Source organism: Pangasianodon hypophthalmus, chromosome 22 (genome assembly GCF_027358585.1).
Source record: "Pangasianodon hypophthalmus isolate fPanHyp1 chromosome 22, fPanHyp1.pri, whole genome shotgun sequence".
In the NCBI taxonomy this organism is placed as follows: domain Eukaryota; kingdom Metazoa; phylum Chordata; class Actinopteri; order Siluriformes; family Pangasiidae; genus Pangasianodon; species Pangasianodon hypophthalmus.
In genome coordinates, this window is record NC_069731.1 from 4,465,531 (window position 1) to 4,483,810 (window position 18,280).

Consider the following 18,280-nt stretch of genomic DNA (forward strand, 5'->3'; position numbering starts at 1 on the left):
GAGTTTGAAAAGCACATATGGGTCTGATGGTCAGGTGTCCAGAAACTTTTGGCAATATAGTGTATCTGAAGAATGTATCAAATGTTTTCTTTACAATATAATACCTTTGAGGTTAAGCTTGTTATAAATGCACATTTAAGTGTCCATGGATCCTCACTTATAAAAAAGACTATAATACCTTTTACACAAAGATATGGGTCTACAAAAAAAAAAAAAAAAACTTGATTGGAAATGTGTACCTGTAAGGAGATGTGATCTCTTTGAGACTTCAAGCGTTTACCTATAAAACATAGCCAAAATAACACCTATACTTACCATAAATAATGCTAAGAAACTAGTTTATGCTTTCATAATTTGGCTCTATGGCCATATGTTGTTGGCTCATTCTTGTGCTAGCTCTTTAAGTAAAGTTTGTGGGGGTAATATTAAAATAATGTACAAAGTTCTTATGAACTTTAAAGCTCCTGACGTTTTTACTCTTGAGGCAGGATGATCATTGATCCCAAGGATCACTTAAATCTTAGCCAGTAGAAGTTGTTTTTCCTCTGAAATAGATTTCTGAAACAAGCAGTAAGCATGTTGGAAGAAGCAAGTCAAGAACTTGACAAAATACCAAAATCTTGCTTTAGATCTCATTACCATAATCTGCCAGTTTGGTACTGTATTACATCATAGTCCGAAGTGTATTGGCAGCTATCTTGAAATAGAATAAACATATAAACAGTCATTCCCTCGCCTGTTTCTCTTTAAGCCTCATTTTTCTCTTTAAAGTTTGTTGTGTTACAGAGAGAAGGAAAAGCACAAAGTTCTCTGTCCTGAACCCTTTCCTGTGTCACAAAAACTTACCAACTGTTTAAAAGAGCTCAAACTAGGAACTCCTTCCATAAATTGAAAAAAAAAAAATTGCTTGCCAAAAGCTTCATCTTTGTTAAATAACAACACACTTTTTTTTTTAGATCTGTTAATTATTAGGCTTATATTAAATGGAATGAGGTGTTACCATGGACATGATAGCATATCCAGATGAGTGCAATGATATAAACCTCTAATTTGAATTACAGATGGAACTACTGCCCCAGACATGCTGTTACAGAAAATTAATCAACACCCAAACACCCACTGATTAGAAAATTTAACAGCGTAGTGGTAAAATTAACTTATCCAGCTCCTGTCTTTTTGTTTACTCCTACTACAGCACTGATCATAAAGTGTTTATTATTATTATTATTATTATTATTATTATTATATTGTAAAATATACCAGATACTCTAGATTAGTGGCAATGATAGTTCAGCTGTTAAAGGTCTTGCCTCACTTCTAAGTCGCCTGATCATTTCAGATAATTATCTATTCATCCTTTACAATAAATGCAACACTTCTGCAATTAAGCAATCTTAAGTCTGTTTTTAGTGACAAAGTTTTTAAAAAATATTTCACATTTACACATCACAAGGCTTCATTTAAAAAAAAAAAAGTGTACAGCACTTTTTATGTGAAACTCGTGATCCAAACTTGATGGCTACCTATAAAGCATCACCTCAACCTCCCCAACAAGTAGATCAATTTCTAGCATTTTTAAAATCCGCTTACACCCAAAGTCAAAATGGCGAAAATTAAATTTCTAAAAAAGATTTCTTCCCAATTACACTGAAAGACATACCTCTACATATATAATCTAACCTACTATTGCAAAACCAACATTGTAAAGAATTATACATTTTCAGTAGAAAATATTGATTGTCACTTCCATTATCCGCATCATCCAGCTCAGTCTCTGATTATCTAAGGTCACTGATGGCATTTGACAAACCAGAGCCTCTGTGTCATTTTTTCCATCAGCTCATCGGGCAGCCCTTATATCAGCTGATTGTTCTGTTGGCTAAATTTCTTGTTCTGTTGGCTAAGTTTTTTTTTTTTTTTTTTTTTTTTTTCTTAGGGCATTTGAACATTTTAAAAACTTTGTCCATTGTCATCTGTACAGAACATGCAAACAACAAACTGAATTGATTAGGCTTATTTCCATTTTGCTACACGTGTAACTATCCAAAAACCTGATCAAAATGTGAGAAAAGTATAACTAGACGGCAAGGTTTTAGGCATCTTTAGGAGGACTGACCACTACCTTGCTAGGAAATGGAGTCAGATTTGGAAGTGATATGCTGTGTTGTGGAATATTGTTAAGTGGATTTCCTGACTAGAGCGGGGGGTGACATGACATATAAAACCCCATCCCATTTGTCCCTAGGACAGGATGCCTGGTGTTTTCAATTCTTGCCATAACAGTGGATCAAGAATGAGTTGTGCAGGAACCAAGCTCCTCTCTTCTAGTCCATAACCTTTCGAGTCAATCATTTATGCATTGAAGGATTTTGAAGGGACCAATATACTTGAGGATGAGCACTTGGCATCTATGTTTACCATCCATGATGATTTGCAAACCTCTTAGTTTGCTGCGTAAGCCATTCAAGGAACTGATTTGTGCTTTCGCAAATTTCCTCATTTTGGCGAAACCAGTCGTCATCTGCAGGGGTGTCAGTGCAGGTTGCATCCCATGGGACCAGGGCTGGTTGATATCTGAGTGCACATTGAAAGCGGGTCAACTGCGTGGTAGAATCTCAACATGAATTTTGAAGAATTTCTGAACATGTAGGTGATAATGGTTCCACAGACATTTTCTGTGGAAAATGCAAGGCGTTTGAGGAGCAGTGTGTGATGAGTTCTGGTTCCTCCTCTCACAGATTGTCCATCCAGTGCTCAAACAGAGAGAGGGAACTGAAGTAGCTGTAGCTCTATTTCTTGCTCTTTGGCCAGGTTTTGGTCCATGAAGTTTCGAAGTTTGAAGTTCAAGCTTATAAATATCAGGTTAAATAAATATCAGGCAATACAGTACAATTAGGACAAGTATAAATATTACATTATTACATCAGCAAATATCAATAAAATAATTTTTAAAATTTTAAATCCATTAACCAAAAACAACTGATCAGTGGTTGTATAAATTGCTTATTGTTCCATATGGAATAGTAACAGTTCAAGGATGTTCTGTTTCCTGTAGAATCCAGTCAAATTAAATTTTGGTGGGGAAGACAGTTGTTCTATTCTTCATAAAGCCATGTTATGAGCACTGCAAAACCTTTTCAAGCTTAGTCATTATTCAAGAGTGTCTTAATGGATCATTCCAGTCATACATATAGTGTATAATGTAAATTATGAGCCATGTAATAACAGACTGGAAAATATCCACAAATGCAGCACTTATTTCACAAGAATGCTAGCAGACCTAAACACACATGGCAATGCAAATACATGTTTTTAGGTACAATTTGTTGCACTGTATTACATGAAAACTTTGGTGTATTAATATTAGTGTATTAATGTCAAATAACTTGCCATTTTAATGTCTACAACTCCCAACTACAACTCCTATGATCCTCAGCCCTCCACATGACCTTCTAGCACCTATCCCGTTCACAGCCACCTGATTACTAATGACATGCAGCTGTTTGTTCTCTTTGAATAACTAAGACTCTCAGCATTACGTTGGGAAGTCTTGCTCTAGCATTGTATCTTAAAAGTTTTAATCCTTTACGTCAAATCACATACTTTTCTCAAGTGATCATATGTTTTTACACATGATTATATGAGTAATATATGAACATATGAAGATGCGTGAAAATAAATGAAAACACGTGAAAATAAATGAATTGTGAAAATCGTAATTTTTTTTTAAACGTAACAACTTAAAAGTATTCAAACTCGTTAAGTAGCCAAGCTGAAACCAGTCACCTTGCCATCAACAGGTATAAGAGTATCATAATTTTAGATACTTTTAAAGACTGCAATGTGTTGAATTCAGTGGAGATTGAAGGAATGTGTGTACTATGCATATACATACTAATTTTTAACAAAATGAAAAAGACATTTGTGATAAACAGTCAGTTTTCAAAGGTAGATTCCACCTTCTATGCCTGGTGAAGGTGAACAGAGAGAAGATCAGTGAAGTAGCAGTAACTGTACCTGCTAGGCAAATACATACACATATCATACCAAAACCAGTTTGCATGAAATACACAACACCAGCTCATACGTTATACAGATAAACATAGCCCTAGAAAACATATCTAACAGTATGTGAGATATAGGCTTGTTAGTCAGGTGCTTGTTGCAGCAGAGAGAACGCTTCAATAATGAATATAGTGGGTACTATTTTCTAGAGAACAGGCTGATAAGTTTTTGTCTGTGTGTGTTAGTTTAAGTGCACACCAGAGTTGTTGTCTGAATGAAGGGCCCAGGAGATGGCACAAATATTTTGATAAGAACGCCTTTAATAAGCACTTTATTTTTAAATGAGATTGTAATAAAGATGCTGTGTTGAAAGAATGTAGTCAGCTACAGTGACAATAATTGTTGAACATCATTCCTAAAATGTCCACAATAATATTGATATTTGATCATATTGAGATGCTTTGAATAATTGTCCTTCATTTTGGCTGCAAGCATGCAAACCAGCCATGCTAGTTGCACAAGTGACTGCTTTATCAGCTAGGTTCTGCCAGTTTACCAACATAGCCAGCTAAACCAGCACCATACCTGCACTAACTAGCAAAAACCACATTGTCCCAGCATAGAATTCTGTGTGGTCGAAGATCTTTCTTTACCAGGAGCAATTAATCTTTGCATTTGTAGACTTTTTCTCCTCATAAGTATTTGAAATAATTTATTAGGTGTATATTGAAGCTATCAAACTCAAAATACCTGACTTGATATCTCTGTTTTCACTATTTACCATTTACTTCACAAGTCATGATGACCTGGAAAGTGAATATCAGCAGTTTGGTCTTGACCGTGTACAGCATCACACTGATCACAGGTCTTCCAGGCAACCTGATACGCCTTCATTCGAAAGGTGAAACAAGAGGCCAAACTAACTGACATGCTCCTTCTCAGCCTCAACATCTCAGATTTGACTTTCCTCTTTGTCCTCCCCATTTGCATTAAAGCGGCAGCTGATAGGGAATGGAACATAAGCCACTTCCTCTGTCCACTATCAACCTACTATCAACTAACTTCATGATTACCATCTATAATAGCACCCAACTCTTAACAGCTGTTAGTGTGGATCACTATCTGGGAGTGGTCTTTGCCATCAAGTACAAACTCAAGCGATATCCTTGATATGCTGTAATTACCAGTGTCAACATGGCCCACTACAGTATAGTTTACAACATACACTACCACTATTCAGATGAAAGGAATGTTGGGCTTGATCCAACCCATAACACCTGCTATTGGAAGTTCAATGAAAAACAGCTGAAGATCCTCTTGCCTGAGTGTCTAGGGTTCTCCATAGCGTCCATATTCATACCACTGATAATCTGTTGCTTTTGCTACGTCATCATTTGCATACACTACCAGCTAGACAACATCAAGCCGATGAAGTGTTTCAGAGCCATTGGGCTTGCCCTATCCACCTTTGTACCTTTTATGACTTGTTCCATGCCCTTCAGTGTGTCCCATGTGATATGTTTCATTGGTTGGTGCAGTACTAGGTGGAGAGTGTATGCCCTGCTCTTCAGCAGCTTCAGTACCTGCCCGGACCCATTTGTATTCTATTTCTCCTCTAAAGCGTTGCAAAACACATTTAGGGACTGCACGCAAGGACACCTCATGTGGCTGGAGCTCCTCCATGGATGATTAATCATCAATAACAGCTCTGGTCACACCCAACAGGAAATTTGACCACCATGAGCCATGGGATTTCCCAGATATTCCTGTGTGTTTATGTGCCCACTTGACACAGAAGTACAGTCCCCTCCAAAAGTATTGAAACGGCAAGGTGAATTCTGTTGTTTTTGCTATACACTGAAGACATTTGTGATGATAGATCAAAACTTCACCTTTCATTTCCTGATATTTACATCTAGATGTGTTCAACAACTTAGAACATGGCATTTTATAAGGAAATGAAAGCTGAAATTCTCATCTATCATCTCATATTCATCTTTTGATCTCAAACCCAAATAACTTCAGTGTATAGCAAAAACAACAGAATTGGTCTAGCCGTTCCAATACTTTCAGAGGGGCTCTATGTGGGCCAGTAGGGCAAGCATGGTTTCAGTTGTCTTTGGGTGGTCAGTCAAGAGGAAGCGGCTGGTTGGTACAATCTAAGGGGGAGACAGTAGGCCCCGCTTCAGGCCCTGCCTGAACCCTTTCATATATTAATTGTATATGAAGGAATGTTGTAATACATCAGTCCATGTACGTAAGTGACTTGAGTAGGTGCTAAAATTCCATCTAAACTATAAATCAGTGCCCAAAAATTCAATATCGTAGATCACTCACAGTTTACTACAAGGGTGGCATAGGTTGTTGCCTCGCCTTAGGAGCTTCTGGCCACCACTTTGTATTCTCCAGTATCAGCAACACTACATCTGAGGAACAAATCACCTTGGGGATGGTATATGTGGTATAAGAAATTCTAGGTCACAACTGAAGTCAAGACAATTTAATTTATTTTAAGAGTATCATCACCTTCTAATCTCCAGAGTATTGAGGCCATATTTCTGTAGCAGTTTGTTATTGATTTCTACAGCATAGCCACAAAGGCTAAGTTTAAGGTTGGTTTTCTCCAAAAATTGACAGTAACATGTGCTCAGATTTAGTAATCTCACACTCTGGGAGATCCTCCACTACATTTTGCTGATTGCATCTGTGAACTATGGAATAGTTTCTAATTAGAGTGACTCAAAATCACCCAAATATTGATGTCAAAATGGTCTGAATCAAGTTTGGGAACAGGACTAGATATGTTATATCATATTGTTCTAATTACACGTCTAACCTATAGAAGATTATATAATTGAGCTTGCTTAATATTTGTTTAACATATTATTAGTTAATATAATATTTTAATTTAACAGTTTAATATTTAGTTAATAGTTAAATAGTTTGTTTAATATTTGGCCCAGTGGATGATTGATAAATAAATAAATAAATAAATAAATAAAAAGTGTGCACATTATTAAACTTTCTATACCACACAATTTGTCAGAAATACTATTCAACCCCAGACACTATCAGACAGCAGCTTTAATGCACTGAAAAACTGTAGTCAGTGTAAGATAATATTTAATATTTAATAAACTTACACAAATTTGTGGAGTCCATACCAGCTCGAGTGCACACTGTCATTAAAGCAAAAGCGAGACATACCAAATGCTAAGAAATTCTTAAAAAAAAAAAAAAAAAAATCATGTAAATTGTTTTAAAAAAAATTTTCTAAGATTCTAATTTTCACTCAAGTTATTGCTGATAATTCATAATGAAAAATGTTGTCTTAAGTTAGAAATGAATGCAGAATAGAAGTATTTTCATTCATGGTCTCAGACTTCTTGACCCCACTGTATATTTCTTAATTAAAAAAAAAATCTGCATTTTGAAACCAGTGTAACCCTTTTGACTTTCCATACTCTCTGCTCTGCCTCATATACATTTCAATATAGGATTTGATTCTCAGAGCTGAAAGATGATGAGGTGAATGACACACTGCACTCTTTAACTAAACCGGACTCAGTGTTACTGTGTGAAATGTGTTGTAATCTTTTTAGACTGTGCATACTTCTGTTCATTTGTGTATGTGAAAGTTGATATCATGTCATATATTATTTTAGACCTAGCCGGAGTAAGGAAGCATGCACAAAAAAAAATCTTTCCTCCCTACACACCCTGGCTCCCACCAGATACCAAAACACTGCTTTCCAACAGCTATAACAGCTATCAACAAACTCAAAATCAAACACCCATTTCTCATTGTTTAATATTTTGCACTGACAGGATCTTGATCCACACACCCAGGCACATTCTTTCTGTATACCCACACTGTGTGTGTGTGTGTGTGTGTGTTGCTGAACTCTGTGTGTTGTTATATGTCTGGACCTTGTACCAAGGACAAGCTCCTGTATCAGTGATTCTGATTCTGGTATTTCATGTGAGTTTTTTACTTTTGGCTTTCATTTTTCATGCAATTCAGGATGGTCTAAGTTTCTGGTGTCTTTTATTTTTAGAGATGGTAAAGCTTCATATACATGAGTGTGAGACCAGAAGCCTGTTGCTCGAAGCGAGTTGAACACACTCAGAGCTGCAGAGGGTAAGTTTTGAGTCGACAAAACCAAACAAATCAAACCAGGTTAACAGGTTTCATAACTCTGCTTATCATCGTTGTCAGTAAGCTGGCATGATAAACTACACCATTCATACAGATAGTCAGAATACAGGGACAATCCACATCGACTCAAAACTTTGTCTTTAAAAAGTCTTTCCCTTCGAAGTGCCCTTTTATTCGTTGCGCTCCAGAGGATTCTCTGTAAAGGCTGAAGGCATTGCTACAAACACTAAAGGATTAACTTTGCTCACAGCTGATTGGTCCAATTTGGGTTTCGGTTGTTTTACACCCGTGGAGCAGGTGAGCCGTGTAGTTAGCCATGGTGATGAAAAGCAGTGTTTGCTCAAACTAAACTGAAACCGGCTTTGTGCACCAGGGTTCAGTATGTCACTGAAAGCTAGTTTTATTTTATTATATGGTAGAAAGCTTTATTATATAGAAAGCTAGTTTTATATATAAACTCAGTTTCAGAGGCAATATTTCTAGTATTTTTGTATTTAGATCCTCTTGCAGTGTATGATTTTTTTAGGTAACATGAGAACAAGCAGGAAGGGCTGTTCATTTTGTGCCCTGTAGCTGGCTCCACTCCCACACATATTCTAGCTGGATACTTTACAGGATACACAGGTTTGTGGCAGTCTTGTGTCTTGTGTGTGTGATACTGTCTTATAACCGGAATTCTTCTTTTCTTTCTTGACTCTAAATTGAAGAACCTTTAAACAGGGGACTTCTCACCAGGATTTGTACTTTGGTTGAAGATTCCAGAGCAAAGCTTACTTTATCAAGCTTTGTGTTCAGAATGAGGACTGTAAATGAATTGTGTCTTGTGTTAACAGAGTGCCTGGTGGTGACTGTATGAGGAAAATCATTTAACAGCAGAGTGCTGATTAGATCAAAATGATCTGACTTCTTTTTTATGTGCTACAGTTTTGTCAGTACAGCACTGGCACTGTTGTTATTTATAACCTGCTGTTTCCATTCTTTTGAACTCAACAGGACAATGAGGTTTTTCCAGCTATGGGTGACTCTATGGTTGTTTACCTTGAAGGGTAGGTGACTGTGTTTAAGTAGAATATGATGCAATAAGCTGTGAATTCAACCAACCTACACTGGGTTGGTACTTAATTATATTCTAGAGAAGTGCCTTAAACTGGCAGCTCGCTCCACAAACAAGATAATTAAAACAAACAAACTGAAACAACATATCCTTTGTGTACTCCTTCTCTAGACCTGCACATGGCTACAAGTATAACTGTGAAGTTTCCTAACAAGGAGCCTCTATACATAGCACTGGGCAGAACTCTGGTTCTGGAAGCTCAGTTTCAACTTCAAGAAGGTGAAAGGGTTATTCTACAAACATGGGAACGTAAGAACAGTGATGGGGAAGTCAGAGTGGCAGAAGGTGGCAGATCAAAACAAAATAGGACATTTGTGGAGAAGAATGGAGCCTTGTTGAGGATTAATGGAGTCAAAGATAGCGATTACGGGATCTACAAGGTTACATTCACAGCTGCCAGTGGAGACCAAGTGTCTGATTCTCGTCAAGTGCTAAAAATAAGTAAGTGACTGGCTTTATTTTTATCCAGTGATGATTATGTGTTATGGAGGTGTCTGAAAAATATCAGCACAAACGGAGGTCGAATATAGGGGGCGTTTCACTTGACAAAACTGTCACTTATAGGGTGCATGAATCTACAGTCTGAGCTAGAAAGAAATCAGCCTCACCGCTTCATACCATTATTTGTGTTTTACTTGCAACCATTGGTGGCATTTGGTTCCCAAAAGTCCAAAATAATCCACTTTAAGATATCTGCTAACAAATAATCTGATGGCAAGGCCGAAACTGAAATTTTATATTGATGTCTTTTTATCTTTGAAAGACATCTAGCCCTGCTTTTTTGTTATCTCTTAATGACAGGGGTGGGCGCAGCCCTGCTTTTTATCTTTTAATGACAGAGTGGGCCCGGCCCTGCTAGGTTTTTTTTTTTTTTAACTGAATCTATGTCAGTCTTTGAGAAGAGGACCTTATTTGCCTTATGTAAATGCCCCAACACTACCCAGTCAGCAAGGTAAGAGCACAAAGTAAGATTTGCCTTGCTGTAAAAGGAGAAAGCCATCAAAATCTGAGGTTGCACCATGCAACACATTACAGGCCACTCCATAACAAGACAACACATTCAACATACACCTGTTTTTTATTGTTACATTCTCTTTAATACCGGTTGTTCTCTTTCTCCATGCTCACAGCAAATCCTCCAAAAGCTTATCTTTCCATGCAATGTAGCATCCCGCGTAAGGGAGCACAGTGGGACAGTCCTGTGTTTTCATGGCAAGTGGATGGAGTCGATATGACCAATCAGACTGGTGAGATATCTGTAGATGGCAGTACACTCCTCTTGAAAAATCTGAGCCGAAGCTACACCTGTACCACGGACAGCAGTCAAGGGACGAGCAAAGTGGCAGTGCACCTAAAAGGTATTATCTGAAGAAACAGTCTGAGCTGGCATTTCCTATTCTTAGAGACCCACCTGTGTTCCAAAACTGCTTGTTGACTTCCCTCCATTTTCCCCATGGTTGAATCCATGGTGCCAGTTCAAGCGGAGTTCATTAGATAAGCCCAAGGGATCAAGCAGACCTATAGAGCCTGACCAAGAATGAGTTGCAATCTCTGACCTGATTTGCTTTGCAAAAATAGCAAACACAAATAGCTTTGGTCTGAAAGGGAAGGGGAATTTATACAATGAGTGTTGTACAATGGGTATTATACAATGGCTGTCGTACTGATTAATGCTCTTAGATTGAATAGGATTCCTTTATATAGAGGCACAAGACTTTTTCCATTTCCCAAATACTCCAGTCAAAAATTTTGTTTGTAACTCCTATAGAACTGAAGTTATTAGATCAAGTCCATCGTTGGAATTGTTTAAAAATAAAATGTTATGAAATTTAGTCTTAGTTACAGTACTGTGCAAAAGTCACATTCAGGTGTACTGTAACTATAAGACCAAAGTTCATTTAGTGATTCATTGAAAATAATCATTACCCAGATTACTATCTCACAACTCAAGGGACTGCTGAGCTTTATTTATGGCTTTTTGAACAAACCTGAATTCCTGCAGAGTGTAATGAATTCAGGCTTTAGTCATCGTCAAAACCTTTTTATTTATTACTATATAACTCTTATTTTAACAAATTTTTGTATGTTCATATTATATAACATTTGTGCTGAGGCCCAGGTGAATTTATTTGGGGCACTTTAGTGTATCTAATCCATCTACTGACATGTTTTTGAAAGGTAGAGGAAACCAGAGAACCCAGAGGAGACCCACGTGTACATACTGAGAAACTCCACCCAAGCTCAGGATCAATCTGGGGACCCTGAGGAACCACAAGCAATAGCACGATACAATACCTTAGTGACAATAGTGAAGTAAAAATGGCATTGAACTAAAGACTGTTTTGTGAACTGATAGTCTGCAGGGGAAAAAAGGTCTTTAACCTGCTTGTCTGTTACTGGATACTCCAGTGCTGCCTGCCAGATTATAACCTGAAAAGCTATTTGTGTATGTTGCAGCTATTTGTGTGCTGCAGGACTGTTGCCGTTTTGTGAATTTTCATCAGGCACTGTAGACCAGTAGAGCACCTGAATCCTGAAAGTTTAGTATCTGTGAGAAGCTCTGCTGTTCTCACCTGTCACATATGCTGGCACCTGGATAGCAGGCTGATACAGAGCTTCAAAATAGCCTGCAAATTCCTCTTGCCTATGGCAAAAAACTTACTGACACTGAAACTTACTGACTCCTTACATAAATATTAAATAAATATCTCTTTACCGGAAACTTTGCCATATCAGCAATCATATTTTTCCATATGTTTAATCCATATACTGTGTTATTAGCCTAAGATGATGCTCCTGTGAATTAGCCATTTCTATAGAAATGATTCTGTATTAAAATGAGCACATAATCATAAACATATGATTTGCTTTGCAGCCAGAACTACATACTTTCAGAGCTCCTATTATAGGAAATTGTTAGAATTCAAGAATTCATTAACACTGTGTTAAAAAGCTAAGTAACTGCCATTACATTAAATAAGCTAGGTGGTGTTGCAGCACAGCACTCTCTAGGCAGTGAAATATCTTACCATGAATATCTAGGTTGCAAATAACACTATCAAAATTAGCTAGCTAAAGCAGCTAATTAACTAGTTAGCTTGGTAGTTACCCATTATCATTCTATATATTTGGTAAGCAACATTCACTGAAGCAGCTAAAGTAGCTTAAGGACTTAAAAGTGGAATCGAGCTAGAAAGAAAATGTGATTGGGTCCATAGGATTGTGAAGGAGAACCTCCATGTTAAATAATTTAACTGTTAATCGTTGTTTTATTCTCTGTTACCCAACCCAGAGCCAGACCCAAGTCCCAACAGCTGTTCCTGTACTGGATGGATTGTGGCTGTAGTTCTTCTAATCATCATTGTTATTGGTTTGATTGGGTAAGCTCACACAAATATTTTATCAACTTATTTTACATTTAAATTGGTTCATGTCTAAAAAAAAATTTTTTTTATAGGGTGCTCTGCTATAAGACACGTACCTCTGCAAGACCAGACCATAAAGAGCGTGACACTCTCTGACACTGCAAGTCAAACACTAAACACTGTACTGCTTAAGGCCACTGAGCGCGTCTTTTAATTCAAATTTATTTCTAGCTATTTATTTAGAAACAGATTATTTATGTCTATGAATATAGTTCTGTGACCCTAAATAGTGATTATTAGTTACAATTATCCTGTACCCTGGGCAATTTACTAGATACGCTTATCATACAGGAGACCTTGTAAGGTGTACTTACTGGGTATTTTTTTGGTATAATTACTAACCGCAGTCCACCAGTCAGCCTTCAATTGGCCTGCTACCTTACATATTATAAACATATCTGGTGGCTTTCATGGTGGTCTCTTTCTACTGATGGTCAGGGTAGAGGGGGGCTGACTGGTGGACTATATGCAGTAATTGCATTTACCATGTGAACTTGCATGTTAAACGTATCTAATAAAACCTATGGTGGTATAAAAAGTGGCCCAAAAATATTTGAACACTAAAGCCACATTTATAACTGAATTTCACTGCATTTTATTTGGTTGTCACTCCACTTAATACATAGTTACTGTGATGATCTACACCATGTGGTTACTCTGCTAAGGGCATCTATGTGAAATTGAAGGTAATTGACTACACACGTTCACTATAAATGATCTTCGTACCAGCTGGTTAAAAGTTCTGAGAAAAGGCCTAGCATCATCTGTTATAATGATAAATAAATAAATAAATAAATAATGTTTAAAGAAGAAGAACTGAATGAAAACAGACAACATACAGGCAGACCCAGAAAGACCACTAGCAGAATGAGAAGGATAATTGTGAGTTAAATCAAGAAAAACAGGTGCGAAACAGCAGCAAGGGCATTAGTGAGAATTATCAGATACAGCTATTGCACAAATTATTCAAATCAGGATCAAGGAGCATGGGTACAAAGGGTAATTCCCATAGTGGTGTTGGTGACCTTGTTTTCATTGATGGCATCATGAACACAGAAGTATACAGAGGCATAATAATCCAAAGCATACCAGCTACCCTTCCTTTTTTGCCAAAAAGAAAAATGTAATGTAAGAAAAATGTGGCCCTCCCTATGCCCTGACCTAAACCCTATAGAGCATCTACTGTGTGGGATGCAATGGAGAAGAAATTAGCGATTTAGTGATTAGTGATGCTCTAGTGTGAGTGATACTGAAAGTTTGTTGGTTGAAACTTGGAGGAAACAGTTACATGCCTTGAACGTATGGTTGGACTGTGGGGGAATGTGCTGAGCTGGTTTAGGTCCTACCTAAGTCATAGAACTCTCAGGCAACATCAGTAGCTTCTATACATCCACTGCTACCACTGACTGTGGTGTTCCCCAAGGATCCATATTGGGACCTATCCTTTTTTCATTGTACCTGCTCCCACTGGGAACCATAATCCAAAAATTTAATATTTTTTTTTCATTGTTATGTTGATGACGCTCAGCTCTATCTTCCCTGCAGGCATTGAGGATATTAAGAGTTGGATGGCTAACAATTTTCTTCAACTAAAATAAAACAACTCAGAACTTATTCTCTTGGCCCTTTCAAATCTACAAATGTTTTATCAAATAATTTAGGAATATTGGCACAATATGTTAGACCACAGGTGAGGAATCTCTGTGTTTTATTCGACTGCAACCTCAGATTTGATCAGAAAATCAACTAAAAGGTAGTTATACATGATCTCATCTCCTCTCGTTTAGATTACTGCTGTTTGCTTTGTTTTTGGTATCAACAAGGAGTCAGTTGAAAATGCAGCTGCGAAATTATTCACTGGCACCTAGAAAAGAGACCGCATCACCACTGTTTTGGCATCCTTGCACTGGCTTCCTGTCCACTACAGGATCCAGTATAAAGGATAAACGTATAGCTCCCACCAATATCTCTGCCATTCTGTGCCGCTACTCTGCTCCCAGGTCTCTGAGATCCTCAGACCAGTTGCTGTTGGCTGTTCCATGTTCTAATGTCTTTAGCACTGTGAGAATGAGTGTAGTAGTCACTGGAAACTGTTTAGCAAATAAGTTCTTTGACATGTTTTCTAATGCAGTGAAATTCATACATTCGTTAGTGTGGCTTAAGTGTCCAAATATCCTCCATTCTTCTGGGAAGGCCTTCCACTAGATTTTGGAGTGTGGCGAGAGGCCTGGGTCAGTTTGTTGAGGTCAGGGCTCTGTCAATGCTTGCCGCTTGAGTCTTTCCAAACCAGCCTTGGCAAACCATGTACTCATAGAGCTCGCTTTGTGCACAGGCGCATTGTCATGCAGGACAGTTTGGGCCCCTTAGTTCCAGCACAGGGGAATTAATGTTACAGCATACAAAGACATTCCTGACAAATGTGTGCTTCAAACTTTGTGGCAACAGTTTGGTGAAGGCTCACATATGGGTCTGATGGCCATATAGTGCACACATATGTATATCCATGTGGATGTGCAACAATATATGACATAAGCAGACAGACAGACAGACAGACAGACAGAGAGAGACACACACACACGTACGCACGCACGCACACACACACACACACACACACTCTCTTCCACCCTCAATACCACGACTGAGGTGAGACCCTTGAGCAAGGCACCGAACCCCCAACTGCTCCCCGGGCGCCGCAGCAAAAAAGGCTCCCCACTGCTCCGGGTGTGTGTTCACTACTGTGTGTGTGTTCACTACTGTGTGTGTGCACTTGGATGGGTTAAATGCAGATACAAATTCCGAGTATGGGTCACCATCCTTGGCCACAAGTCATTTCACTCCACTTCATATATACACGTATATGTACATATGTATGGATTTAACCTAATGGTTACTAATGGTCACTAATGGTTTGGCAGCAACTAAATGAGTAAAGTTAATTGCTAGAACCTCACAGGAGTGGCTGTTAACTTATTTAAAAGCCTATTCCTTGCACAACTACATTTTTCACTACCTCTCCATTTATTAGACACCTACACTGGAATGGAAAATATTAGCTACACATAGAAGCAAGTGAATTTGTTTTTAAAAGCATTAACATATTAGAATCAGTGAATTAATACAGTATATACTTGTGATTGACCTTGACCTGACTTATTTATCTTGGTTGTTTGACCAATCAGAAGGATGTTGTCCTTAGCAATGTGAAAATGAATGTAGTAGTCACTGGAAACTGTTTAGCAAATAAGCTCTAAACCTAGTAAATAAAGGCGATTTCACAATGCTCTTGTGCTGTCACATCATCATCAAAACAAAGAAGAGCACTTACACACTCTAAAGATAGAAACTGGTCAAAGTTTTGAAATGTTAAAATGAGTTAATAAAGACATTAAAAACAACATCATGTGATGAGAGAGAGACTGATGTGGATGATGCTGTTAATTAAAGTGAGAAAGTAGTTCCTATGAACTTATAATTCTTTATAATTGGGCAGTAATTCTGTTTTTTCCATAAGCAGCTTAGGATAGAAATGAAGGTGCAGCGAATTGGAATGAAATCATTAAACAGTCTTTAAAATGCCACTTCTGGTGGAGAAACATCCAAAAGAGAAAAAGGCCACTACAAATTTATCTTTACCCATTTTCATGAAGGGTGCATATAATTCTGAAGTTGACTGTAAAAATAGTCAGTACATTTTGGTGATTGTGTTTAGAGATCAATATTAAAGTGATGAATTAAAAAGGACAGAAAGAACATTGTGTAGTGTTACAGTACTAAAGGGAGAGTGCTTTTAGTGTGAGAGGAAATGATTTTCAGCACTCACATTGTGAAAAAGATGGCACCAGAACACAGCGGTGAGAGATTTAAAAACATAGGAAACACACAGCTGGTGACTGTACAATACAGGAAAAGGGAAAAGGAAATGACTCAATGACAAACCCTATTATTTTGTACAGTACACTGGTTTTTACCACTTTATAAAGTCTAGGTAGAATTAATTTTTAAGTAAATTAAGAAATCTTTTTATTGACTTTTTATTGTTTTGGAGACAAGATATTGAGCACTGTAATTACACACTTGTAGCACAACATATTTTTCTTACAGTTGGCACCAGCAATGTTTTTCCTCTAACTCCTTTAATATTTTCATTTATTAATTTTTCCTTTAATAAGGCATCATTTAGAGTCCCATTATTATCTGAGAGCAGCCAGGGAATATAATTAATCATTTAGATATAGGTCTTAAGTGGGAGCATTTCATATATAACAGCATCTACTGACACTAAAGTGGCATAAGATAATATCTGCACAGTGATATAGCATTTGTATGAGTCAAAGATGATATGTGTGTTTTCTTTTATGTGTCAAAAGCTGCATAATTAAGTATTTAAGTTCTAAAGTGCCAATGTAATGAATAATGGTGTACATTACAATTCAAACGTGTAAGTGAGATGCATAAGCGTCTCAAAGAAACAAAATGTCACAATAAATAATTAATTATACATTCATCTCTGTGGCATATTTTTATGACTAGCAGCATAGTGTATATATGGATATATGTGCAATATATGGGTAATATTTTATAGTATCAAACCAGATGCACTGTGTTCTTTTCCTTAGTGTACAAAATAAGAACATTTTTTTAAATCATCACCATTAACAGGGTACATGGCATAAAAATTCATCAGAATCACATGCTTCTCTGGGGTATATACTATGGAGGTGTTACTACAGAGGTATATAGAGGTGATTTGGGACTGATTTTTTTAATGTAGATGGGCAAATTTTATAAATCATGGCAGCCTCAGATCTCACAACTGGTAAAATTCCAGCTATATTCATGTCATAAATTAACTTTGTTTATAAAATGATGAAAAATTGGTTTGATTAAAAAAATGTAAAATTATTTATGGTGTTCATGATTTTTTCGAGTGTTGGGGTGGATTTGTATATAGGACATGTATCATTATGGCCAATGTAAATGTATATACACACACACACACACACACAGACACACACTCCTGGGCAAAAAAAATGGGCCAAGCCCAAAATGGCAAATATTAAGCTTAACAACAAATCATTGGTCAGGAAATTAGCAAGAATTAAACAAATGCACTCTTGAGAGCTCCTGGGCCTCCACTTGCTGGTTTACTTCTGCTGCAGTGAACTGTTCGGGGAAAAGCTAGAAACAGGGAAATTCACGTATACAGTCTTCTTTTACACAAAGGTAAAATCATGATAATGATTAAAATGTTAAAACTAACACATGTCTGGGTATACAAAATTTTCCTGGGATTTTTTTTTTTTTTAAAGATTAGTGATTATTTGGTTATCTGCCACACCTGATGCAGCTCATCAAGGGCCACAAGGCTTAAACATTTACAGAAGCCATTTTTTTGCCCAAAAAAAAAAAAAGAATATATATATATATATATATATATATATATATATATATATATATATATATATACATTAGTTTTCCAGCACAAAATTAAATGTTACCAAAAAATGTTTGTATGTCAGTAAAGAACGCAGGGTTTTACACAAGAGACACTCATTTCCTTATAAAACTGCACACACT

The 18,280-nt window shown here is 37.1% G+C and overlaps 1 protein-coding gene and 1 pseudogene across 6 annotated transcripts; both read left to right on the forward strand.

Annotated features, from left to right (window-relative positions):
* Positions 1-4,806: 4,806 nt before the first annotated feature.
* On the forward strand, positions 4,807-5,694 carry LOC128317192 (free fatty acid receptor 2-like; annotated as a pseudogene).
* A 2,179-nt stretch (positions 5,695-7,873) lies between these two features.
* LOC113532664 (uncharacterized) lies at positions 7,874-17,605 on the forward strand. 6 transcript variants are annotated; one of them, XM_034297819.2, is made up of 7 exons: positions 7,874-7,987; positions 8,064-8,146; positions 9,158-9,210; positions 9,390-9,719; positions 10,409-10,636; positions 12,571-12,658; positions 12,736-17,201. In XM_034297819.2, the coding sequence occupies exons 2-7, from the start codon at positions 8,085-8,087 to the stop codon at positions 12,797-12,799; spliced, it is 825 nt and encodes a 274-aa protein (XP_034153710.2). In that variant the 5' UTR covers positions 7,874-7,987; positions 8,064-8,084; the 3' UTR covers positions 12,800-17,201. The 6 variants fall into 6 exon arrangements, with proteins under 6 accessions (XP_034153710.2, XP_053084020.1, XP_034153711.2 ...); XM_034297820.2 differs by lacking the exons at positions 7,874-7,987; positions 8,064-8,146 and adding exons at positions 8,246-8,461; positions 8,691-8,788; XM_053228045.1 differs by lacking the exon at positions 8,064-8,146 and having other exon boundaries at positions 7,894-7,987.
* Positions 17,606-18,280: the final 675 nt, after the last annotated feature.

What these genes read in the sequence shown, in the direction of transcription:
- LOC113532664 (XM_053228044.1), top strand. Translation starts at nt 9,078, where the DNA reads ATGTGCTACAGTTTTGTCAGTACAGCACTGGCACTGTTGTTATTTATA. An exon ending in ATGGTTGTTTACCTTGAAGG is followed by an intron (nt 9,211 to 9,389) that starts GTAGGTGACTGT and finishes CTCCTTCTCTAG; the next exon opens with ACCTGCACATGGCTACAAGT. An exon ending in TCGTCAAGTGCTAAAAATAA is followed by an intron (nt 9,720 to 10,408) that starts GTAAGTGACTGG and finishes CCATGCTCACAG; the next exon opens with CAAATCCTCCAAAAGCTTAT.